We start from the raw sequence: 12,008 nt of genomic DNA, 5'->3' as shown, positions 1-12,008 counted from the left end.
TTACTTTTCCCAGTGTATTTAGGCTGCTATAGTGTGACCATTTAAGTCTGATATAGTAAAATAAGTGGTTTATGTAAGCACTGACTAAATAACACATATTTCCTTTTTATCTGCTTATCTTGTATTTTAACATACCAAAATGTTTTTCTCTTAAATGTACAATTATGCGTGATAGAGAGCACCGTGTGTGATAGAAACTAATGCTGTTTGTCTACCTGGGACATTTTGGCTTTATGAGATCAACCCCCTTTTATTTATTTCATTGTCGTATTTTCCTTTGTTGCGATCTTTAACATTTTATTCCTTCAAAAGACATCCAGTGTACAACTTTGGCCTTTTATCAAGGAATCCAAAAGTTTGCTTCTGCACAGTTCAGCTAGTAATTTTAAACCAAAAAGCAGTAATTTTAGACCAAAAGTTATGATTACTTTCTCACCTCTGTGGGGGACAGTATGATGAATTAGAAAATGAGGTTGTAAGAAAGACAGTTTCGCCCAAGCTGGCATTTTAAACAGATGAAGTTGGAAAGCTCTTCAATTTCTCCAGAGTTGTGTTTTCAGAGTAGTCAATTTGTTTTTGAAATGAGGGTTTGTGGAGTCCTAGCATAAGTTCAAATGTGCCTTGAGTTTAAATCCAGAGAGATTTAGAATGACCATGTTGCCAGAGTTCTCCTAGGTTAGCCTGGAGAGTTAGCTGTACGAAGTTCGTGTCTGCCTGACATCCTGTTGGAATTAACAAAGCCATAGGCCGGGCGCGGTGGCTCTCGCCTGTAATCCTAGCACTCTGGGAGGCCGAGACGGGTGGATCCCTTGAGGTCAGGAGTTCGAGACCAGCCTGAGCAAGAGTGAGACCCCCGTCTCTACCAAAAATAGAAAGAAATGATTTGGACAGCTAAAAATCTATATAGAAAAAATTAGCTGGGCGTGGTGGCGCATGCCTGTAGTCCCAGCTACTCGGGAGGCTGAGGCAGTAGGATTGCTTAAGCCCAGGAGTTTGAGGTTGCTGTGAGCTAGGCTGATGCCATGGCACTCACTCTAGCCCGGGCAACAAAGCGAGACTCTGTCTCAAAAAAAAAAAAAAACAAAAAAAACAAAGCCGTGGACATTCAGTGCTCCTTTATGTGACTTTATGCTTATCCCATTTAGCAGCTAGAATTTTCAGAAGGCCTTCAACTTGTCCACTGAAATTCATGCTAAGAGTTAATGAAATATTTCCTTGTTTGGTCCAAGAGTTCTTACCCCAACCCTACGGGAAATCAATAGGAAATTTACTCTGTCTTTAGTGATCAATAAAGAAGTACTCTTGTCTCAGAACTCTTTATATAAGGTAATAGAGTCACGTGGTTCAAAAATCAAAGCAATGGCCAGGCACAGTGGCTCAACGCCTTGTAATCTCAGCACTTTGGGAGGCCAAGGCGGGAGGATCGCTTGCACCCAGGAATTCAAGACCAGCCCAGGCAACATAGGGAGACCCTGTCTCTATAAAAAAATAGAAATTAGCTGGGTGTAGTGATGTACTCCTATAGTCCTAGCTACCCGAGAGGCTGAGGTGGGAGGATCGCTTGAGCCCATGAGTTTGAGGCTATGATTGTGCCACTGCACTCCAGCCTGGGTGAGACCCTGTCTTTTTAAAAACAACAACAACAAAATCAAAGCAAAGTAAAAATATATCTATATCAAAAAAATCTTGCTTCTACCCTGTCCCCATCAATCCCATTCCCCCTACTTTCTATAGGTAACCACTTAGTAAGCAAATACAAATCTGTAAACTTCTTATTTTCTCCCTTTTCCCCACAAAATTTAGCACATTTTTATACACCATGACTTGTTTTGTTGTTGGTGGTTACTTTCTGCAGTCCTAATTATGGCAAATTTTTACTTTGGTTCTATAATGATTTACAGGATGGTATGGCTATATCTACAGCTCCTAAATTGCCACCATATTTTGGAACAAAATGTATTAGCATTTTTACTATTAATTCACATTTAACATGAATCATGATTCTAAAAGCATGAAAATGTGTTCATGACATCCTTCAAAGAGAGAACAGCATTGTGCTCTACAGCTGTGGTCCCCAACCCCTGGGCAATGGCCCAGTACCGGTCTGTGGCCTGTTAGGAAAACGACCGCATATCACTGCCTGAGCTGTGCACCACCCCCCTAGCCCTCTGTCCATTTTAAAATTGTCTTCAGTGAAACCAGTCCCTGATACCAAAAAGGTTGGGGACTGCTGCTCTACAGTGTGGCTCTTGCCCAGTTTATAGTTACACAGACTAGTGCTTTAGCCACTGTGGTGTCCTGGGTATACTTCATTCTTAAGTCATGTACTTAGTCTGCAGCAACCACCTTCAAATATGTGAACAGATCTCGAAGATACCTGGCGAGATGTGGTTTCCTTGGTTCCATTTATGGTTGTTGCTTCTATTGTTTATTGGTCCCTCATGAATTGGAGCTGACCTGATGTCTTCATGATCTATGACAATAGTTTTTAATTGAGGAAAAGTACTGGGAAGTCCCATGCTGCAGCAGATCTGCTTCTCTGATTAACATTTAGCACTCCATATCCCCAGCCACCAGTCACGAGGGTTGTGCATTGATGCCTCCGTGACAATTAACACTAAAGAGTAGAAGCTGGGCTCTGACACTTTGGCACTTGTATAGGTCAAACGGTGTGTTGTGCTCTTACAACAAATCCCAGATATACATACATATTGTCCCACAAACATCCCCAAGCAGAAACCGGAGTTAGCTCTGGAGTAGTCCTAAGAAAATTTTGGTTGCTGGCCCTTGATGAGTCTTTCTGGGGCTGGGATATTGAAACCATCTGCTCCATTGTTTCTCAGCTGATGTGTTGTATCAGTTACTTCACCACATTTTCACAAAAAGCTTGGATTCCCTCAAATATTAACTTTATTGGGTCTGTGTTGTAGTGGGGGCCTTTGGACTTGACTTTAGCTTTTTAGAAGACAGACTCCTTTCCCTTCTGTAGCGTTGGGGTATTAGCAAATCAACAACCCCTAACAGATAAGGGGCCAGGGCCTCAGCCTTCCAAGAGGCCGAGTCACTGGAGAGTGGTCTCGATGATGTCAGATCTTGGGCATTTCCACAGCATGTTCTCCCTCACCCCCTCCTGCCAGATATCTACATATGTTCTTGGAATAGGAAGGCTAGGAGCTCCACTCAAACCCATACCAAAAGCCAGTTTGATGGAATTTTATCTAGAGGAGAGATGCTTTTTCTACATTTTGGACACCCTCCCAGGTCTCTCTCAGTCCTTGTGTTTCTCTTTTCCAACAGCAGACAATCACTCTTGCAGTTTAAGTGATTTATTGGTGTCTCAGCTAACCTTGCTACCCCTTCAGCCATCAAGATCTTTTAAGAAGCCCATTCCCTACCAGAGATGCCAGGCTACTTTGTGTCTGCCACCGTGTCATCAGCCTTCTTCCTTCTTCCTCAGCTCTTCCACTTTGGAAATATAGATCCTCATGGCATCCATTTTGGACATCCCTTTGTTCTGGTTCCAAGCCTCCCACTTGGCCTTGGCTTTCACCTCTGTGACAGGAGGGGCAGGGATGTCGCAGTCGCGCTGGGTGGCCTGTTTGTAGAAGCTGTACACCAGCAGTTTCTCCTGATCACTCACGGGGCCCTTCAGCTGCTTCAAAGCAGCGCAGGCCAACTCAAACTCCACTTGGCACATTGGGGTAATGGAGGCTGGGCCCCTCTGTCCTTTCTACGTAATACTTGGTGCTAGAAACCGGAGGGTGGAGAGTTAGAAACACACGAAGCTGATTATTATTGGGTCTCTGTTAGAAAAGGAGTGACTTATTGATGAGACAGGGTAGCGTGTGTGTTTTCTCAGTGAGAAATCTTGTAAGTACAGATTACAAACTAGGGGTTCAGTGGATTGGATCTGGTGGTCTCAGCTCGCACAGTGTATTTTTGTGGGGAGGACTACCCATCAATGTTCCAAAGGTGTCTATGATCCTGGAAAATTAAGGAGCGCTGCTGCCGTCCGAAGGAGGCAATATGGCATGAAGAGCGTGGAGGGCGATTGCAGGGGGTGGCGGGGTGCGGCACAGAGCATGAGACGGAGACCCGCAGCGCGGGCGGCGCGGCTGCGGTGGTTAGTGGGCAGCCCGGGGAAGGGCATTCAGTGTGGCTGCACTGTGTGCGGGGCACACCCGGAGCTACGGGGCAGGGACTAATGGATAGGACAGACTGGGACCCAGGAAGCAGGGCTCGGCAAGGGGACCGTGCAGGTGGGTGGCCAGGCGGACCGAGACGCGTGGCTGGGAAGGGAGGCTCGTGTACCTGCCCGCTGGTTGGTGGGCGTCCTGGGGCCGAGAGGGGGCGCTGTGGGCTTGGCGGGCTCGTTCGTGGAGAGTGCGCGTGCGCACAGTAGCAGACACGGAAGCTGAGGGCGGGGCCTGGTGCCGTTGCCGCGCCGCCCCCGGTGCCGCCCATTGTGCCGTGCCGCCGGCGCCCCGCTCGCAGCTCGGAGGGGGAGGGGCGCCCCGCTCCGCCGCCCGCGTCGTCGCCATGGACCTAGGTGGGTGTCCCGAGTCCCCAACCGGGAGCCCGCGCGGGCGGCGCCCCGCAACGGTGCTGCCCGGCGCGTCCCCTCCACCCCAGTCTTGAACGCTAGCGCTAAAGAAAACGTCCGGGGCGGGGAGGGGCTTTGGAGGGCCAGGGGTGTCCTCGGAGACCGGGGGTCGGCAGCCCGGGCTCCAGCCGCGGCCCCGCCGCTCGTTGGCCCATCTCTTGCCGGCCACTTTCCGCGGAACAAAACCGAGCGGAGGTGAAGTTAGATGCCCTGAAACCGGTCGGAGTTAGTGCACGTGTTTTGGGAAATGCTGGGCCTGGAGCACCCCTAGGGGAATCTCGGATGCCCCCACGGTCTCATTTATGGCCCGTCTGCTAAGTTCTTGAGCAAGTTTCTTACCCTCATAAGGTTTCCTCATCGTCAAAGGGGTGATGATAATACTGTATCTTACTCAGTTTTGGGGAGTTTTAACTGAGATCACGTGTATACAACGTCCAGCACAGTGCCTTGCTCGTACCAGCACCCCTTATCAAACTAGCAATTGGGAGGGGTTTCGGCAGCTGGGATGGCACTTTTTGAACTTGCCTGTGTCTTGATTCAGAATCTTGGTGGGCCAGGCCTGGGAAAAGGGAGAAGAGGGAGCCGATAGTAATCGATAGCTCCTTGCCAAGCCTCCATCTCCTACTGGATATGCCTTTAAGGGGATAATATCAGGAGGTTGTTCCCGAAGACCTGGGGGTGAGGCACCCCAAGATGTGCCAGTAATAGTAGCCTGTGGAGAAATGTCCTCATAGCCAGCCTGCTCTTCATGGTGGAATGGCAGAGCTGGAAGAGTTTGGAGCCCTCTTCTGTCCCAGCGCCTCTGCTTTGAGGTTGTTGACATCCTGAGCAAATTTTTGCTGAGCCTCAATGTTCCCATCTCTAAAACAGGAATAGTCCTCAAAATGTTGTTTGGAATATTAAAAGAGGTCTTATATATGTGCCACCTAGCACAGTGCCTGGCATGGGGTAAGCACTGAGCAGACAAGTGGGCACTCACAAGTGCTAGTTAACCATCAGGGATAAAGCACTTGGGTTTCTCCCAGCTATTAACTGCCCCTGGGACTCATTGCTTCAGGCAGCACATATACATACTTACTGTGTCTGGTAGGCAGGTGTTGTGGACCAAACATCTGCCAGCTCAGCAGACAATGCAATAAAATTAAATTTACAGAGTCGGGAGGGAACATATTTTGGGGCCCTGGGAGAGTAGTCTGAGCCAGAAAGAAGGGCCATAACCCACAGAGAGACCCCCCCCCCTTAGCAACCTAACCCTCCCTGGGAGTCTTACCCCCTGTGAACCAAGACAGTGCCTTCATAGTGGATTGCCTGGAGTGCTGAGCCCTTGGCCTTTTGCTGCTCCTATAAATCGTGGGACGGGCAGGGTATTCTTTAGTCTCTTGGAATCAATATTTTCTCTGCTGGCTCCTGGCCTGTGGAAATGGGGAGTATGTGCTCTTGGGGACATGAAGGACTGAGGAAGGGATAGCATCTCTGGGCCCTAGGAAGGAGAGGAGTCAGGAATATCGAATAGTGAGCAGTGTTTGTGCTCTGATTTTAGTTTCTGGGCCAAAAGCAGCATACCTGATAAAGGCTTATGTTTCTGAGCTAGGGGAAGCAAAGAACAGCAATAAGATGCTGGTCCTGCCAACAGTGGAAAGGCTGGGGGAGACTGACATTCATTGAGCACTTAATTGGGCTCTTTGTAGCCTGATTCTTACTGTAACTGTATCTTATTTAACCCTTACAGCATCCCTGGAGGATGAGATCAGGAGGTAACAGCACCAGCCCAGTGCCAAGGGTTGACTTATGTATCATTTCACCCTCAAAGGCCTAATATGAAGCCTATATTATCTCCACGTATGCTGCAGGGCAGCTCAGAGAAATAATCTGTCTAAGGTGACATCACTTAAGTGGCTGAGCTAGGATTTAAACCTGTGTCTGACTAAACATCCCAAGATGCCTTCCTTGATAAGTCTATGTTAATTCATAGCTCACTGAAGGCAGTACTTTTTGTATCTACCCCCTAGTTGCTCCCACAGAACCAGGGCCATTAGTAGCTTATCCTTGCCTGGCAGAAGCTGTGGGGTGGACTGTTTCCCTGAAGGGTAGAATATTTGAAACCTGTTCACCAGGCTATAAAATAGGGAAGGCAGGGCTTGTCTGATTGCTCCTGTGCCCGTTACCCTGCGGCTGTGCCCCTTAGTCTGTATCCTTGCTGAGAAGCTCAGTTGTCATGTCCTACGATACATACTGGGTGACCCCTGTAGTTTGGTACTGTCCTTGTGCTGTCTCTTTCTAAGCCCTTTTCCCCAGATCCTCCGCTGGCCCTTCCTTTGCTGGAGGGTCTAGCTCAGCAGTCCAGCTTTCCCTTTTCACATTTCCTGAAGGATTTCATTGACGTCCTTGTTCCAGGGTTCCTCCCTCGGCAGACAGCTCCCAGAGTCTCATTTCAGGGCTGACGTTCCCTGAGTTTCAACCCTGCATTTCCATTGCAGGAGGACATCTCTACCTCCATGTTCTACCTCACACTCCAAATAACCAAAACTGAACCTGACTTCCCTCAAACCTGTTGTGATTCTCGTGTTCCCTATTTCTAATGGTACTCATCCACCCAGTTCCCAGGCTAGAGGGCTTGGAAGTCATTTTTTATTCCTCAGTTAAGTCCTTTTGACTCCACCTCTGCAATGGCTCTTGTAATCATCCCTTCTTCCTCCTCTCCCACTGATGTCATTTAAAACACTTGTTACCTCTCACCATGATAATGGCAGCCAGCCTACTAACTGCTGTGTCTCTCCCTCTGACCTCTGCTTACCACTTTGAAAAATTTTCATGACACTTTATCTTATTCGACTTTTCTCTATGCAGGACCCTTGAACATCTGTGAAGAAATGACTATTCTGCATGGGGGCTTCTTGCTGGCCGAGCAGCTGTTCCACCCCAAAGCATTGGCAGAATTGACAAAGTCTGACTGGGAGCACGTTGGGCGGCCCATCGTGGAGGCTTTGAGGGAGATCTCCTCGGCCACAGCACATGCCCAGTCCTTTGCGTGGAAGAAGAAAGCTCTGATCATCATCTGGGCCAAGGTTCTTCAGCCCTACCCCATTACCCCTTCTGACACTGAAACTCGGTGGCAGGAAGATGTGTTCTTCTCGGTAGGCAACATGATCCCTACGATCAACCACACAGTCCTTTTTGAGCTGCTCAAGTCCCTGGGAGCTTCTGGACTCTTTATTCAGCTCCTGATGGCTCTGCCCACCACCATCGGCCGCACAGAACTAGAGCGCTTTTTGGAGCACATGACTATTGACACTTCTTCCAAGGACGTGGCCTTCTTCCTGGATGTCTGGTGGGAAATGATGAAGCACAGGGGTGATCAGCAGGACCCCCTGCTCTCCCAGTTTAGGACAATGGTCCATAAGTACCTGCCCTCTTCAGATGAGTTCTCCCACCCTCCAAAGCGGTTTAAGTCCGACCCAGATGTGTGTCCTACCATGCCCCTGTTGGCCATGCTGCTGAATGGGCTGAAGCAAATCCAGGATAGAATCCTGGGCCCGGGGATGAAGTGCTGTGCATTAGCCAACCTGGCTGACATGCTGACCGTGTTCGCACTGATGGAGGACGACCCCCAGGAAGTGTCTGCAACTATGTACCTGGACAAACTGGCCACAGTGATCTCTGTGTGGAATTCGGACACCCAGAACCCATACCACCAACAGGCGCTGTCAGAGAAGGTAAAGGAGGCAGAACGGGACGTCAGCCTGACCTCACTGGCCAAACTCCCGAGCGAGACCGTTTTCGTGGGGTTTGAGTACATGCACAGCCTGCTGCGGGAGTGGGGGGAGGAGCTGCAGGCCATGCTCAACAGCAGCCAGGGGACAAATTATGATAGCTACCGGTTGTGTGACAGTCTGGCTTCCTTCAGCCAGAATTTGATGCTCTACCTGGATACCACCAGCTTGTCCAAGGAGGAGAGGCAGGTGGTCTCTGAGCTGGCAGAGTGTGTCAAGGACTTCTTGAGGAAAACAAGCAGAGTCCTGAAGAACAAGGGCTTTGAGGACATCACTGCCTCCATTGCCATGGCCATTATTGAGCAGAAGATGGACCGGCATATGGAAATGTGCTACATTTTTGCTTCTGAGAAGAAATGGGCCTTCTCAGACGAGTGGCTAGCCTGCCTAGTGAACAACAGGGCTCTCTTCCGAGAGCCGAACTTGGTGTTAAGGCTGCTGGAAACGGTGATGGAAGTCAGCACAACTGACAGAGCCATCCCTGAATCTCAGATCAAACAGGTGATCGACTTGATCCTGGAATGTTATGCAGACCTCTCACTGCCAGATAAAAATAAAGTCCTCTCAGGTGTCCTGCATTCCTGGGGGTGCAAGGGCCTTTCTGAAAAGTTGGTGCCTTACTTGGAGGGTTTTCAGGAAGACCTCAACACAACTTTTAACCAGCTCACACAGAGCGTATCTGAACAGGGCTTGGCTAAAGCTGTAGCTTCGGTGGCCCGCCTGGTAATAGTGCACCCGGAAATCACAGTGAAGAAAATGTGCAGCATGGCCGTGGTTAATCTCGGCACCCACAAGTTCCTGGCTCAGATTCTCACTGCCTTCCCTGCCCTCAGGTTCGTGGAAGAGCAAGGTCAAAACTCATCCAGCACGTTCATGGTGTCATGCCTCAGAGAAACTGTCTGGACAAAGTTCTCTACACCCAAGGAAGAAAAGCAATTTTTGGAGCTCCTGAACTGCCTGATGAATCCTGTCAAGCCCCAGGGGATTCCAGTCGCTCCTCTTCTCGAGCCAGATGAGGTGCTGAAGGAATTTGTCCTGCCTTTCTTGATGTTAGATGTTGAAGAGGTAGACCTCAGTCTGAAGATCTTCATCCAGACGCTAGAAGCGAATGCGTGCTTGGAGGAATACTGGCTCCAGACCTGCTCCCCATTCCCCCTCATCTTCAGCTTGTGCCAGCTCCTGGACAGCTTCAGCAAATACTGGCAGCTCCCCAAGAAGCGGTGCCTCCCTTTGGATAGAAAGGATCTGGTGGTCCGCATCCTAGAGCTCCTCTGTGAGATTGTATTAGCCAATGCCGAGACCTTCTCCCCAGATACCTGGATCAAGTCCCTGTCCTGGCTCCACCGGAAGTTGGAACAGCTAGACTGGACCGTGGGCCTGAGACTGAAGAACTTGTTTGAGGGTCACTTCAAGTGTGAGGTGCCAGCCACACTTTTTGAGATCTGTAAGCTTTCTGAAGATGTGTGGACCTCCCAGGCCCACCCAGGGTATGGGCCGGGCACAGGGCTGCTCGCCTGGATGGAGTGTTGCTGCATCTCCAGGGGCATCTCTGAGCAGATGCTGTCTCTCTTGGTGGTAGATGTGGGCAATCCTGAGGAGGTCAGGTTGTTCAGCAAGGGCTTTCTGGTGGCCCTGGTGCAAGTCATGCCTTGGTGCAGCCCTCAGGAGTGGCAGTACCTTCTCCAGTTGACCAGGAAACTGTTGGAGAAACAGCTCCTACACGTCCCCTATAGCCTGGAGTATATTCAGTTTGTTCCCCTGCTCAACCTGAAGCCCTTCGCCCAGGAGCTCCAACTCTCTGTACTCTTTCTGAGAGTTTTCCAGTTTCTCTGCAGCCAGAGTTGCCATAATTGGCTTCCTATGGAAGGCTGGAGCCATGTGGTCAGACTCCTCTGTAGCAGTCTGACTAACCTCCTGGACTCGGTTAGGTTGATTCAGTCCGTGGGCCCTTGGGCCCAAGGACAAGAACAGGACCTGACCCAGGAAACCCTGTTTGTTTATACCCAGGTGTTCTGTCATGTTCTGCACATCATGGCCATGCTCCACCAGGAGGTCTGTGAACCACTCTATGTTTTGGCCTTGGAAATCCTCACCTGCTATGAGACCCTGAGCAAGACCAACCCTTCCGTTAGCTCCTTGCTCCAGAAGGTAAATGAGCAGCGCTTCTTAAAATCCATCGCTGAGAACATCAGCCCTGAGGAGCGGCGCCAAACCCTGCTGCAGAAGATCAGCAACTTCTGACCTTTGTAGGTCAGAAAAAAGCTGAGGTCTATAGGGGCTGGAGCTGGGAAGCAGACTTCACAGTTACGGGAAATTGTACACAAGATAAAAAGTATATGGCAATTAACAGTGTAGAGAAAATAGTTTCTTAGATATTTGTAACAAACTATAATAAAATTCTTTTGAGTTTCACCTTATCTCTTTGGAGTCTTTCCCAGCAGTAGCCTAAGATTAAATATGCTCAAGATCAAGTCAAGCTGGGAGGGACACATTCATAACTGGACTTCACTCTAGATTTTGGCAAATAAAGGCAAAGGTGAAACCACCCAAGTGTTAGAAACATTACAGGGTATGTGTGTTCTTTTACGTTGAGACCCTCTTCAAGAGTCATTTCATCATTTTAGTATTTTTCATGAGGTATCTCAGAAAGGGCAGCAACTTGGAAGAGAGAGCTAGTCTAGCCCTGGCTCTGCCTCTGGTTGGCCATGTGATTTGTGTGCCCAAGAGACCTGCACAATTGTAAAACGAGAGGACTGGACCAAGATAAATTAAGTGCTAAGGGGGGTAGATTAATGACCCCGAGAAAATGGGTCCCTTCTGAATTGAGGCATGCCATACTCCTGGGTTCAAGTGAGCCTCCCACCTCAGCTTCCCAGGTAGCCGAGACTAGAGGCGTGCACCACCACATCCGGCTCCCGTACAGTCTTCGTTCCTTCAGTGTACCTGGAGGGGGCCATGCTAGACTAGATCTGGCAACCAGCAGAGATGTGCTTAAAGGGTAGGTGGAATTATCTTCTGCCTGGGATGGGGCTATCGTGGTTTGGATGAATAAGTGGGAGCAGAGAATGGTGTGTGTAGGAGCATAAAAATGAGAATTTAAGTTAGTGGGGTATTAAAGAACTATGAGAACTGGTTGGGGAGATGTTTTAGGAAATGAGGGAACAGGACGTGTCCTAGCACCTCCTTTATACCCACACCCTCTTTCAAAATAGGGTGTTGTTCAGGTTCCCTTCCCCACCTGAATAAAGTAGGCTTGGCTCTGTGACCAGTAGTAAGGCTTCCACCCTCCCAATTCTTAATAGGATTCACTCCTGAAGAAAGGGCCTGTGACCACAGGGCTTGAAATCTGGGAACCTTTAACATGTTCTTGGGACCACAAGCCACAGAAACATGTTAGAGTGTGGTATGAGCGGGGCTGCCCTGGAGGATGATGGCATTCATACACCACCCCTCCCTCCCCACTGCCAGTTACATGGGTGTAAACACAGCAGGAACCAGCACACAGCAGCCAGTCAATATGGGTCACAGGATAGTTCTTACAGGAAATCAGTATTGATGTGTTTTACAAAGGAAAATAAGTTGGGAAATATTAGTGCAAATTAATCACCATGGGGTGACTTATAAATATATACTGA

The 12,008-nt window shown here is 49.1% G+C and overlaps 2 protein-coding genes across 2 annotated transcripts; one reads left to right on the top strand and one right to left on the bottom strand.

Annotated features, from left to right (window-relative positions):
• Positions 1–3,391: 3,391 nt before the first annotated feature.
• On the bottom strand, positions 3,392–3,735 carry LOC123620711 (diazepam-binding inhibitor-like 5). Its single transcript, XM_045526193.1, has one exon. It carries the CDS (start codon positions 3,695–3,697, stop codon positions 3,434–3,436), a length of 264 nt encoding a protein of 87 aa, XP_045382149.1. The 5' UTR covers positions 3,698–3,735; the 3' UTR covers positions 3,392–3,433.
• A 705-nt stretch (positions 3,736–4,440) lies between these two features.
• GEMIN4 (gem nuclear organelle associated protein 4) lies at positions 4,441–10,785 on the top strand. Its single transcript, XM_045526162.1, has 2 exons — positions 4,441–4,549; positions 7,451–10,785. Exons 1-2 carry the CDS (start codon positions 4,540–4,542, stop codon positions 10,612–10,614), a joined length of 3,174 nt encoding a protein of 1,057 aa, XP_045382118.1. The 5' UTR covers positions 4,441–4,539; the 3' UTR covers positions 10,615–10,785.
• Positions 10,786–12,008: the final 1,223 nt, after the last annotated feature.

Source organism: Lemur catta, chromosome 15 (genome assembly GCF_020740605.2).
Source record: "Lemur catta isolate mLemCat1 chromosome 15, mLemCat1.pri, whole genome shotgun sequence".
Lineage (NCBI taxonomy): Eukaryota > Metazoa > Chordata > Mammalia > Primates > Lemuridae > Lemur > Lemur catta.
Note: the sequence above shows the minus strand (reverse complement) of the source record. Positions and strands in the feature narration are given on the sequence as shown.